The sequence below is a fragment of the Trachemys scripta genome, chromosome 19 (genome assembly GCF_013100865.1).
Source record: "Trachemys scripta elegans isolate TJP31775 chromosome 19, CAS_Tse_1.0, whole genome shotgun sequence".
NCBI classification, from domain to species: Eukaryota; Metazoa; Chordata; order Testudines; family Emydidae; genus Trachemys; species Trachemys scripta.
This window is the reverse complement of record NC_048316.1, coordinates 6,914,663-6,927,449: the sequence shown is the minus strand read 5'-3', so window position 1 is coordinate 6,927,449 and position 12,787 is coordinate 6,914,663. Positions and strand designations below refer to the sequence as shown.

Below are 12,787 nucleotides of genomic sequence, written 5' to 3'. Positions count from 1 at the left end.
AAGATCAATAGAAATGTTTTCACGTTTTGTTTTTAAATCCCAAACAGAACTTGCAGCATTGGGAACCTAAAAGTGACTTCATCCGTTTCCCTTGTAGGAGCTGAGAGAAATACAAAGAGTAAAACAGCAAAATGTGAAAAATATACTGCATGTTTAAAATTCCATCATTTTTAATATGACAATAGAATGTTTACGATACTATTGTCTCAGTCTTATCATAAGTTTGAATATTACTAACATGGTAAATTGCCTTGGACCAAGATGGCTGCCACCACCCACGTGATATTTTATTGTTTATATGCCATTTGTACTTTTAAAACATTTTAAATAAATGCCACCGTTTATTCCTAAACTTTCCTTTCAAGTGATTTTAAACAAAGACCTAAATTACGTCCTTGTGCTAGATAAGAGAGATTCAACAAACACACTTTCTGGCTAATCACTTTTTTCCTCCCTCCTTTCCGCCTCTCTCCTATGTTCCGCCCTAAACTAAGTGAAGAGTTGAAAAGATGTGCAGCCCTAAATATGCGAGCGGCCATATTCTTGAAGGGGAAGTTGAACATTCAGAGCGGAGTGGCCTGTCCAGTTTCCCTCCAACAAGCCGGGGAGAGGGGGCTCGAGTCTCTGAATCTCACCGGTGTATCCAGAGAGGGCGGATGATACCGGGGGCAGGTGGGTTTTATGTTGCCGAGCACCTAGAAGCCAGCTCATGGGATTGCTCCGGGCCTGCAAGCATGGGGGGGGGGGGGGGGGGTTAATGCTCCGCCAGAGCCCTGGGACCAGCCCCGCACGGACCAGCCTTATCAGCGGGGCGGACGCAGCCTGGTTCTCTGAAGCCGAGGAGCCGGGATAGGGCCCAGACCCCTGTCCAAGGAGGTGAAGTGCGGGTCTCGGACAACCCAGCCTGGGACTTGAGCGAGGCTAGCGGAGGTGGCGCCCGATCGAGCTCTTCCGGCGAGAGTGTGAACCGAACCGCCCCAAATTCCAATACGGGGCCGAGACCCGATGGAGACCAGGACTTGGGGTCAGGCTCACAGGGACCGGTTCAACCCTCCGCAGCGGGGCAGGCCCAGGTTGCTCGGGCCAAAGGAGGCGCCCGGGGGAAGCGGGCGGTAGGGGAGCCCGGGGAGCCCGGCTGTGGAGTGCCCAGGGCCGGGAGACTCACGATCCCCTCTCCCCGCCGGGGTGAGCTCATGGGAGAGCAGGCTGGGCCCGGTGCGTGGGCGGGGAGACGGGGATCCGGTCCCGGGCGGGCCCCGGGGCAGACGCGGCGGCGAGCAGCCTCTGTGGACGCGTAGGGGGAGACGGGGGGCGGTCTCGGTGAGGGAAGGGGTCCCGACGGGCAGGCCCGGACCGGGGGCGGAGGGGGGTGACGGGCAGGCCCCGGTTACCTAAGGATGTTGTGCGCCTCCATGCTGCGGTTCTGGTTGCTGGAGCACACCACGGCCACCCGGAGCGGCGAGGAGGGCATGGCGGGACGCGGAAGAGGCCCAGCTCCCCTCCGCCGGTATCGTAGCTCCTCTGGTCCCGGCCGTCCAGCTCCGGCTCACTTAAAATGGCGGCCAAAGCCAACGACGGGCGGCGCCGGGACGTGTCACCAGGGGCAGCGTCGACCTGCTTCCCCTAACCATAGAGACCGCACGAGAGCGGAGCCCGTCACAGACCATCGAGAGGCGGGCCGAAAGAGAGAGCGCCACCCTAGGGAAGGTCCGCCAGCCATAGAGAAGACGGATATGTTATACCCTAGCGAGGGGCCGCCTGTCATAGAAAGGAGGAGGACCAGTATGACAGCGCCGCCCTAGTGGAGCAAGAGGGCCTGCCAGCCCTCCGTCCCATGCCAAGGGGAGGGGGCAGAGACGGTACTTCCCAGCGAATTGCCTCGTGGCCACAGGTTCAAATCCCACCGAGGCTCTCAGACATAAAAGCCAGACACGCTTAAGAGCTGGTGTGAAATGAGTTTGCCTAGTCCCTAAAGGGCAGGTGACACCATCAGAAAAGCCTCCGGCACTAAGGGACAGTCTCAGCAGGCAAACTCTCTAGAGCTGACTTTCTTATAGAAAAGGGGCCTGATTCGCCGTTGCCCTCACCCTCATGCAGCCATTTACATTGACAATCCTAATATGGAGGCATTTGGCACACACTTGGCATGGACACAAATGATTACACAGAGTGCAAAGCCCGGGGCAGGGAGGGGGAACAAAAGGGTGGCGGTATAATTCCTGCCTGACAATTGGAGTGATCAGTTTATCCCCAGAACATCCTTTTTTAGGCTATAATAACTACTAATACCAGAGATTCCAAGATGATGAGCACCTTATAAATAGCACAGAGAGACAAGCTGAATGAGGTAATCTCTTTGGTTGGTGAAAGAGACAAGCTTCCGAACTACACAGAGCTCTTCTTCAGGTCCTGTAACTCTGTGTAATTCGAAAGCTTGTCTCTCTCAGCATCAGAAGCTGGTCCAATTAAAATAGTACCACACCCACCTTGTCTCTCTAATATTCTGGAACCAACACCACTACAACAACACTGCAAAGATCATTTAATGCACTTTTTCACTTCTATTCAATCACCATCACACAAGCGGGACAAATTTTTTTTGTCCAGTTAAGTCTTCAATGCAATTCTCAATGGTAGCTGACACAATTCAACCCTAACCCGAGTTCAATCCTCTTAAAAGCATTTTCTGTGCACAACAGAAGTTCCTTATTCTTTGTAGTCCCAAACAGTGACCCACATTGGCATGAAGGATGCCAAGTAAGTAATGATGGAAGCTCCCATCCACACAGAGTACTTCCTGTCTAGCGGTGCTACAATCCTCACATGAACTCCTTTAGGGACTTGCTGTTGTATCTCTTTTCTATCTCTTGCGTCTGATGAAGTGGGCATTCACCCACGAAAGCTTATGCTCCAATACTTCTGTTAGTCTTAAAGGTGCCACAGGACCCTCTGTTGCTTCTGTCTCTTTAAACAGCCTCTCATGTAGTCCTTGAAAGAGGGATGAGCCATACAGATGCTGGCAAATATCCCCATCACACTTTTTAATGCTGTTGGAAATCAGAGTATGAAGCTCTAGTGTATCAGTGCCAATGCTGCGTGAAAAGAATTTCTGGTGCTCTGCAGAGGTGAAGACCAATTTTTATGGCATTTCCATCAGGCAGTTTATAATCTCTCAGGACCTCCTCTGACTTCCTCTTAATGTCTTGTCTGAGGTCTAAAGCCACATAGCAGAACTTCTCCTTGATATCTGACAGTTCACCATATTTCTCTTCGCCCTGCTCATGAGAGAACAGCCACATGTCAGTGATATCCCTGCCTGCATCATCCAGCCTGGAAACTGCATGAGGTAAGCAGTGTTCTTTGTAGATGGGCACTGCATGGGTAACTCCGTCTCCCCTGTCCATTACCATTCCAGTGGTATGAGCCGATGCATACAATGCCAATGTCGCCTAGACAGATAGATACAGACCTGGTATCTTAAAATGCTCAAACATCAGCTCAGTTATCTTTTCTCGATTGTGAAGGGGATTCAGAGGGGGTTCACTCTTTAGCACTGGCCTTTCGCTGATGTCTATTCTAAGTTCACGCTCATAAATGTGTCTCCAGAGTGTCTCCCTGTCATCTCAAGCTGCAGCCCTGCCATGGTCAATAGGATATTTCAAAGATAAGACCCTCCCACATGGACAGGGCTTCTTCTCCAACATAGTATTCCTCCTGACCATCTCCAGGCACAGCTGCTTTCACTTTAGGGTGACCAACCACTGAAATAATGACAGATCTTAGTGTCATCTCTCCTGCAATGCCAGCTTTACATGACCGGCTCCATTGTCAAAAATCACAGCTGGGGTTTGTAAGATTTTTTAATCCAACATTACCGCAGGAAGAGAGAATGAAGCTGCTGAGGTTGGCGCTGGGGCTTGGTTTGGGTTTTTTGAAAATGTCGTGAAGTTAGAATGTTCAGGGATAAATATTCTAGATTCCTGAGGTCACAAAACGATAACAACACGACTAGATTTTGATAGTGCATTCCATCCAAGGATCCCGAAGCGCTTTACAAAAGTAGGAAAATATTATCCCCATTTTACAGATGGAAAACCAAGGCACAGAGAGGTTAAGTAACTTACCTGAGGTCACAAAGGATACTAGAGACAGATCTAGGGGTAGAGCCCATGGTTCCAGTCCTCTACTCTGACCACTAGACCATCTGTCCTTCCTAAATCAGGAACAGAACCTTGCTCAGAAATATGTTCAAACTCAGCCACAGATGATGGGCTTTATGTGGGAATTATTGTGTCAAATTCTCTGGCCGGTGTTATACAGGAGTTGACTAGATGATCATTAATGGTCTCTTTTGACCATCTAAGAAACTAGAGTCCTGATACTCAGGTGCCTGCACTGACTATATGGCCTCGTAGGCAATCCAAAAAGATATTAAGCATGAATTTGAAAACTTTTCCATGGCAGAGTCTATATCTGATACAGTTGCAGCTATCTGCTTTTATCTCTTGGGGATCCTTATCCAAGCAAAGGTGCCAGGGGCAACAGAGGTACATTGACAATAAATCAAAGCCAGGGCAGCGAAATCGTCATGGCTTCAAAGTTATTCATTTATGAATGTGACCATGGATGGGCATTTAAAGATGGAGGCCCAAATGAACTGGCTTGCTCTGTAATAGAGTTCAGCTTGGACTGTGGAGGTCTGAGCTGTTGGAGCACGGCCCCTCAGACCAGACTGAATGTAACTCCTGCTGGGTTTATCCTCTCCTATATCAGGCCTTTGTTCTGCAGAGATCTGCATGGCTTTAAGGCTCCTTCTGCATGGAGCTCTGTGGAAGACCCAGTGGTTAGTCTAATTTAAGTAAATTCAAAACAACACCTGCTCTTACAATCGTTCAACTTTGTATGTAGAGCAGTTCTTTGTACGAACAGAGGAATGGCCAGACTGGGTCAGACAATTGTCCATCTAGCCCAGTAACCTGTCTCTGACAGCGGCCAGAGGGAATGAACAGAACAGTGCAATGTTGAGTGATCCATCCCCTGTCCTCCAGACCCAGCTTCTGGTAGTTGGAGGTTTAGGGACACCCAGAGCATGAGGTTGTGTTTCTGACCATCTTGGCTAATAGCCATCGATGGACCTATGCTCCATGAATTTATCTCATTCTTTTTTGAGACCAGTTATACTTATGGCGTTCACAACATCCCCTGGTAATGAGTTCCAAAGGTTGGCTCTGTGAAGATATATTTTCTTTTGCTTATTTTAAACCTGCTGTCTATTACGGAGCAGTTCAGCTGTATTCACCTCTTGGCTCAGATCCTGTACTCCACTTAGGAATTCTCTCCAGTTGTGGGTTCCAGGACTAGATGCCTCAAGAAGTCATTTAATGTGTCTAGAAATTTCATCTCTGCATCCCTTCCTGAGGTGATATGTTCCCAATCAAAATGAGGATAGTTGAAATCCCCCATTATTATTGCATTTTCTGCCTTTGTAGCCTCTCTAATCTCCTAGAGCATTTCATCATCACAGTCACCACCCTGGTCAGGTGGTTGCTAGTGTGTTCCTACTGCTATCCTCTTATTCAAGCATGGAATTTCTATCCCTAGAGAGTTTATGGTATTGTTTGATTCATTTAAGATTTTTACTATATTGGACTCTCTGCTTTCTTACTCATATAGTGCCATTCCCCCCCCCCCCCACTACATACTCTGTCATTCCTATATATTTTGTACCCCGGTATTTCCACATCCCGTTGATTATCCTCATTCCACCAAGTTTCTGTGATGCCTATTATATCAATATGCTCATTTAATTCCAGGCACTCTAGTCCACCTATCTTAGTAGTTAGACTTCTAGCATTGTATATCAGCACTTGTCCATTTGTCTATATTTGGTTGCTTGGCCTTCATGTGTTGTGTTTAAATGACTGCTCCTCACTCGCTCCCACCTGTAATTTACCAACTTCTTTTCAATCCTCTTTACTAGGCGATAGAGTTCCCCCTTTAATAAATGCATCCCTAAGGGATGCCTCCACTCAGATTGTGTGACCGTCCCCATCTGTCAGCTTTTCCCAATCCCTTAGTTTAAAACAATCCTTTCCAACCTTTTCAATTTTACACTCCAGCCATCTGGTTCCATTTTGGATTAGGTGCAGCCCATCCTTTCTGTGTAGGCTCTTCCTTTCCCCAAAGGTTCCCCAGTTCCCAGTAAACCTAAAACCCTCCTCCCTACAACATCTTTATGCCCTCCAAGTCTGCGATTCTGAGTCCAGATAGTTACTGAAATCCCTAAGATCAGTCTTCTTGTCTTGTCATAGATCTGCCTTATTTGTGCAAACATTTGCTGATTTGGCTTTTAATTAGCATATACACAACAAGAATAATAAGAACAAAGCCATTTCAAGCTCCATTAGAAACACAAGTGGGAGATAATCTTTATATAAGTCTTTGCAAAAAGGAAAAAGGACAACATTAGTGAAGGAGATTTTGGGGTAGATTTTCATAAATGGAATTGCATGCCTAAGTGCCATTTGAGCCTTGAAAAAAAATCTACTCTTTTGATTTTGTCTATACAAGTATTAAAAAACAAAAGAACACAAACTTTTTTGAAGTGCTGGATTGCATGTTTTCAAAGTTAAAGGGACTCTCTTTCAGGCACCTGGTGATCTTTATAAGACCTGAACAAACCTAGTATGAAAATAAATATTTAAATTATTCAAAATTTTTATTTAAAACTTCCTCTGCAGCCTCCATGCATCTGAAGAAGTGGGCTTTTTACCCACGAAAGCTTATGCCCAAATAAATCTGTTAGTCTTTAAGGTGCCACCGGACTCCTTGTTGTTTTTGTGGATACAGACTAACACGGCTACCCCTCTGATACTCTGCAGCCTAGAACATTATGGTGAGTGCATGAAAATCAGAAAGTGAAACTGATGAGAACCGCTCCTGCTTGTTTACAAAAGAAAACTTCTTCTTTTAGCTTTATGACTCTTGCTTCTGCTTGATTTTTTTAAATCCAAAAAGGTCAGCAATTTATTGAAAGGGCTAAAGGCAAGTAGAAGGCTCCTTGATGTCCCTGTTGCAATTCATGGAATGGGTTTCATAATTTATTCCCTCCCATCCAGTTGCTCTTAAGCATTTCCTAAATAGAGTGAGGGCTTTGCAACAGCACTTTGGGAGCACTTGTGATACCGTTCAGAGCTCTCCATTAATTCCTGAGGCCTGGTACAACACCTCTGCTCACATCCATTATATGAGTCTTTAGCACGTTGTTTTGGCCCAAGATTACAAATACACAGACTTCTAACTAATGCAGCATTTAAAACAGGTTGCATTTGCAGTGTTGTTGTAGACATGTTGGCCCCAGGATCTGATAGACTCAAGGTGGGTGAGGTAATTTTTTTTTTATTGGACCAACTTCTGTTGATGAAGGAGACAATCTTTCAGGCTACACAGAGCTCTTCTTCAGGTCTGGCAAAGGTGATCAGAATGGCTCAGCCAAATGCAAGGTGGAACCAATTGTTAAGCATAAGGAGTTAACTCATGTTGCAAGAGACCATTCAAGATGAAGTGGACAGTTAAAACCTCTGCAGTCATAGCACACAGGAAGGTTAGTGGATTACAATTGTTGTAATGAGACATAAAACCAGCACCTCTATGGAATCCATGACTTATTTTCTAGCAAAATTATGAAACTTCTGAGTTAGGAGCTTAAATTGGGGGGAAGCGGTTTGCTGAATACACCAAGGCTGCAGCAGCAGCTGTGGACCTGGGGTGCGATTCTGATTCTCCCTTGCAAACTGATATGTCCTTGTGTGTGAGAAGAAGAGATTTTAGTCTCCAAATCTTGAAACGCTCTGTCACTCAGGGAGTGGAAACAATAAGGAGCGCTGCCTCAGCAGTCACACACGTTAAACCTCAGTAGTGCCAGGGAGGGGCGTTTTTCATCTTTATGAGTGTTGCCTTTTTTTATTTCTTCTCCATCAGCATCCTTAAGACTCTGGAGTCAGACAACTCTCAGCATTCGGTCACGTCAACAGCTTGGGTGATACTGATGAGGCTTTGGAGGGAGTGAGAAGCGGATTCCTTCTTATTGGAAAGAGCTCTTCCGAAGAAATCCACATGCATTTCCTTCTCTGCATTTGTCCCCCCATGCTAGGAAGAATTCATGCCCTAGGCCAGTGGCTATGGCATCACTGCTGTTTGAGGCACACAGGCAGGATGGTACAATCAGATCCCCTCCTATCCAGATATGTGTGGGCTTAGCTCACAGAGCCTGGGGATTTGAGTATTCTTGTAGTTCTTCATCTGTACAGCATGTTCCATGCATCTCAGCATGCAGGGATGTTTGGCAGCTGGGGAGGGGAAGGCAACATCAGCACATCTGAGACTATGGGGGGGGAGAGCACTGGCCATTCTTGCCCCAGATGGTAATGCACTGTTGGCCACTGCAGTACTGAGGCTGCACCAGCTGCTGGGGAACTGGTTTGCTGCCATTCCACAGTGTGGGGAGGCAGGGGTAGTCCATTCCTTCCCCTCCCTACAGTAATCCTCCACGTGCAGCCTCTCTGTTCTCGGTGTGATTTGTAAAAGGACAGCTCAGTGAAACAAAAACAAAATCTCCACTCACAGGACTGCAGGCTGCGAGTCAGCTGCATCACAAAGCACAGTGGGGGTGGCAGAGCGGGGATGGGGACACGGAGGGACTCCCACAGCAGGAAGAGTAAGGGAGTGGCTCCAGCCCCTAATACTCTGGGTAACCCCGGTTAACCTTGTTATGACCGTTTTCATTGTGCATGTGGAAGCACTGGTTAGTGCTCAGAGCAGGGCATGAGGAGCCAGGATTCCTGGGCTTATTTCTGGCTCTGCCACTGACTCACAGTGGGACCTTGTGCCAGTCCCTTTCTCTCTCGGAGGGGGAGGGGTGGCCATACCTGTATGAATTGGGCCCGAGCCACAAAGTTAAGATCCCAAAGTTCAGGGTGTTTACAGCTGGAGTTTTTGCTCAGCCTCTCTCTGTGTTGAGATTATCTATTGACAGGTCTAGGACAGCAGAGATCTATGGTACCTTTAAAGCCACAGTAGATCTAAAAATCCCTCTAGAAGCTTGGGTCTGAAGCTCAGTGCATTTGTCTGGATTTGAGATGCTGTCATCTGATCTACAAGGGTTTCGTAAAGGAGAACCTGTGATGAGAGCTGCTTGGGAATGATGTGCCATTATCAGCCAAGTTACATCAAAGGGAAGACTTTGATGGATGGCGGCATAAGATGTCCTCAAGGCAGGCTGCGTATAAACAGGTTTCCCTTTATCCCTCACTTTTCTTATTTATCTGATCAGCACTGTAAATATGCTGGAGCTGGAAGTGTGGCCATCGGTTTAATTCTGGCCATTACGTTGTTCCCAGCTCCCATCCGACTCTGACAGATGCAGCCACATTTAAATCATCATTGAGGAAGCACACTTTGGCACTGTCTAATCACGTGGTGGGGGGGGAGGGGGAGGGACAACCGCGGCCCCCCAGTCCATAGCTCCAGCATGGCGCTATTCGAAGGCGGCTGCTATTGTCTCACTGAGACAAACAGATGCCGTGGCTGGCGGTGGCGTCATTATTACACCTAATCGTCAGTTTGAAGGGTTAGTATGGCTCTCTCTCATCACCCCTTCAATGAACAGATGTTCTTCCACTGCTCACTCCAGGGCCTGCCTTTTTATATTCCAGGCACACCATCCCAGACGCCGTATGAGAGCTTCTTGGAGAGCAAACGGACGGCCCACCCGAACCCCGCCTGGTACAAGCTTGCAAGGAGGAGTCAAGGTCAGCATTCTGAAGGCATGAGAGGACAGAGGCTTGAGCCTGTAATCCTTCCTTATGGGAGTAACCCTTTCTCATGCAGGGCTCCCATAGACGTCCTGCACCAGGGCTGATGGAGGAGGAAGCATTACTCAAGTTAAATGATACGGAGAAAGTAAAAGTCCCAGCAGGTCCATAGCAATCTACCCACTGGCAGGGCGGGTTGCCGGACTCGGCCCTTTCAATGCAGGGGGGATGCGCTTTAACCCCTGTGGCTGCTGAAAGGCTCCACTTACAGCTAGCTACTCTTTGGGAGCAATAGAAAGCAGGGGTTAAGTCAGAGCAACCCTGAGGATACCGTAATATGCGATGGGAGCTGGGCAGGCCCCTGTATGGCCCCAGGTATATGCTGCCCAAAGGTGCCTTCAAGCCATCTGAACCTCCCCCCACACACACACCTTTACTCTGTGCACTGGAGTGGAGTAACTGAGAATCAGGCCCATCATGTCTCCCACGCCTTATCTCTGTCCCAGCCAAGCTAGACTGATTCAGGAACTCTTAACCTCTCTCCCGACTCAGGCCCCCAGCTCCTCACTCATTATTGTCTGAAACCCCACCTCCAGCCTGTCTCTATCATCCTGAACGGAATACAGGTACATCCTACCAGCCAACAGGAGGCTCCCGTGTCTGCCTCTCTCCACATCGGCCAAGGTGGGATTTAAATCCATGTGTTCTCTTGGCCTGGGGTGGGAGAGCGGGCAGCATGACATTCACAGCTAAATGGGAGGAAGGCAGAGGAACAAAAACTGCTCTTCCAACATATTGCGATTCCTCAGCAAACTGCCTGGGCCAGGGCCGGGGTGGGGGGAGGCAGCTCCCATGGTGAGTTCTGCCTTCCTGAGATAGGAAGCAGACAAGGGCTGGGCTGCACTCAGCAACGTCCTCCTCTGCGCCGGATGGAGGGAGGCACTTGATGGCCGACAGCTTTGTTTCCGGTTTAGAAAGGAGGCAAAGCTTTGCATGATCAAGTTCTGCAGCTCACATCCAAACCCAGGGACAAGATGCCGGAAAGGTCACGTTTAGCCCCGAGAAGGAGGATTAAATAGGGGTCCCACAGCCCCGCTGCATGCCAGAGTTTGATGGGGCCATTGGTCCCAACTCCTTCCTCCCTTTGAAACCTCTCATTGACTTCAGTGGCAGCAGGAGGGGGATGGATGTGTACAAATGCATGAGCCAAGAAGTGTTGTTAGTGTGTCAGATGCTTTGATTCAGAAAGCACGTCATGCTTCAATCCACTAACCCCAAGCACCTTTAGCAAGGGAGTCTTTAGCATGTCAAGAGCACCTTCATACGGACAGATCTCAAAGCATTTTGCAAATAATAGACGATAAAATGGCTGACCTCATGGCTGACAGACAAGGAAAACGATGTACAGAAAGGCTGGAACTCATCCAAGGAATAGGAACCGCGCTTTCCTGACTCCGGCTCCCCTGCTCTGACCACTAGACCACACATTCTCCTTCGGGTGCTTGGCAAAAAAGGAGGCCATCCAGCCTGATGGTGACAGGAAGCAGAAGAGCCTTGTCTTGAAATGCAGAAATCCTGCTCCCATTATCTCTCCCAGTTCATATTTGCCAACTGAAAACCTGCAAGGAACAGCTTTGAAACAAAGGGAAATAAATCACCATCAGGAATGTTTGATGGATTAACTGTCTGAGCAAGCAGTAAACCCATCTCTGAGCTGCCCGGGCAGCCTTCAGCGTCATGCCCAGAGAAGGGCAGCGTTTTGCAGTATTCTGCCAGGCAGATGAACGCGTAGGGTATGTCTAGCGGCCGTGGGAAGCAATTCCTCGCCTTCACTCCAACGGGCATCGCAGCCCCTGAATTTCAAGTTCCAGCAAACTCCAGAAGAGAGAGCAGCTGAATTTCACTTAGCTTTGCCTGGAAATCTTGAAATTCCAGAGCCTGTGGTCACCCTGAGACTTGGGAGCCAGGCTCCCCTGGGAACTCAGACCACCCCAAATGAGTCCCAAGCCTAAGCCACACTCAACAGGAAACTTGTTTAATATGCCAGCAATGCCCCTCTCCTATGTACATTGGTCAAACTGGACAGTCACTACGCAAGAGGTTAAATGGACACAAGTCAGATATCAGGAATGGCACTATACAAAAACCTGTAGGAGAACACTTCAACCTCCCTGGCCACACAATAGCAGATGTAAAGGTAGCCATCTTACAGCAAAAAAACTTCAGGACCAGACTCCAAAGAGAAACTGCTGAGCTCCAGTTCATTTGCAAATTTGACACCATCAGATCAGGATTAAACAAAGACTGTGAATGGCTATCCAACTACAGAAGCAGTTTCTCCTCCCTTGGCGTTTCCTCCACTTCTGCTAGCAGAGCACCTCACTCTCCCTGATTGAACTAACCTCGTTATCTCCATACTGATTTATACCTGGTTTCAGAGTAACTGAAACCTGTTCTTCTTTTTGATTTATACCTGCCTCTGGAGATTTCCATTACTTGCATCTGAAGAAGTGAGGTTCTTACCCACGAAAGCTTATGCTCCCAATACTTCTGTTAGTCTTAAAGGTGCCACAGGACCCTCTGTTGCTTGTTTAATTTTGTAGTTGGTTGCACAATTCAAATCCGCTGAGTTTCACCTGGTGTCACTGACCCAATCGAGAGATGGAAAAGACACACAGTCTGGCTGGGTCATGCCACCAACATTTTGCTCCAATACACAGAGCGGTTCTAGAGTCTCCCAAAGGTTAGTCAAAAGCCAGCCTGAGCTCAGCGATGCTCCACTCCTGCTTGTGCTGAATTTCAGCCCTCAAGGCAACGATCCTCTAGCACAGCGGTTCTCAACCTTTTCCAAACCAGGAATCCCCAGAACCTTCACCCCCCCATCTAGCCAGGCCCCCGGTTAGCAATATGGGAAGAGCAGGGTAGTTATGGCCCCCAGATTGAGTACCAGTGCTACTCTAGCTGATTTAGAGGAG

General features: G+C 48.1%; 1 protein-coding gene, 1 long non-coding RNA gene and 1 pseudogene across 3 annotated transcripts in view; 1 reads left to right on the top strand and 2 right to left on the bottom strand.

Moving 5' to 3' along the window:
- The window catches only part of SSU72 (SSU72 homolog, RNA polymerase II CTD phosphatase), a 63,810-nt gene extending 62,188 nt beyond the window's left edge, over positions 1-1,622 (bottom strand). Inside the window, exon 1 of one of the 2 annotated variants that reach the window (XM_034753700.1) lies at positions 1,392-1,622. Coding sequence is in view for 1 of the 2 variants with exons in the window: in XM_034753699.1 (XP_034609590.1) it covers positions 1,392-1,471 (80 nt within the window). In the remaining variant the exon portion in view is untranslated. The remainder of the gene's footprint in view (positions 1-1,391) is intronic. The other variant, XM_034753699.1, reaches the window with a different exon arrangement.
- Positions 1,623-3,080: 1,458 nt separating this feature from the next.
- Positions 3,081-5,761, bottom strand: LOC117868064 (annotated as a pseudogene).
- A 1,045-nt stretch (positions 5,762-6,806) lies between these two features.
- LOC117868101 lies at positions 6,807-11,947 on the top strand. Its single transcript, XR_004643565.1, has 3 exons — positions 6,807-8,217; positions 9,160-9,291; positions 9,714-11,947. It is a non-coding gene; the product is annotated as an uncharacterized LOC117868101 (long non-coding RNA).
- Positions 11,948-12,787: the final 840 nt, after the last annotated feature.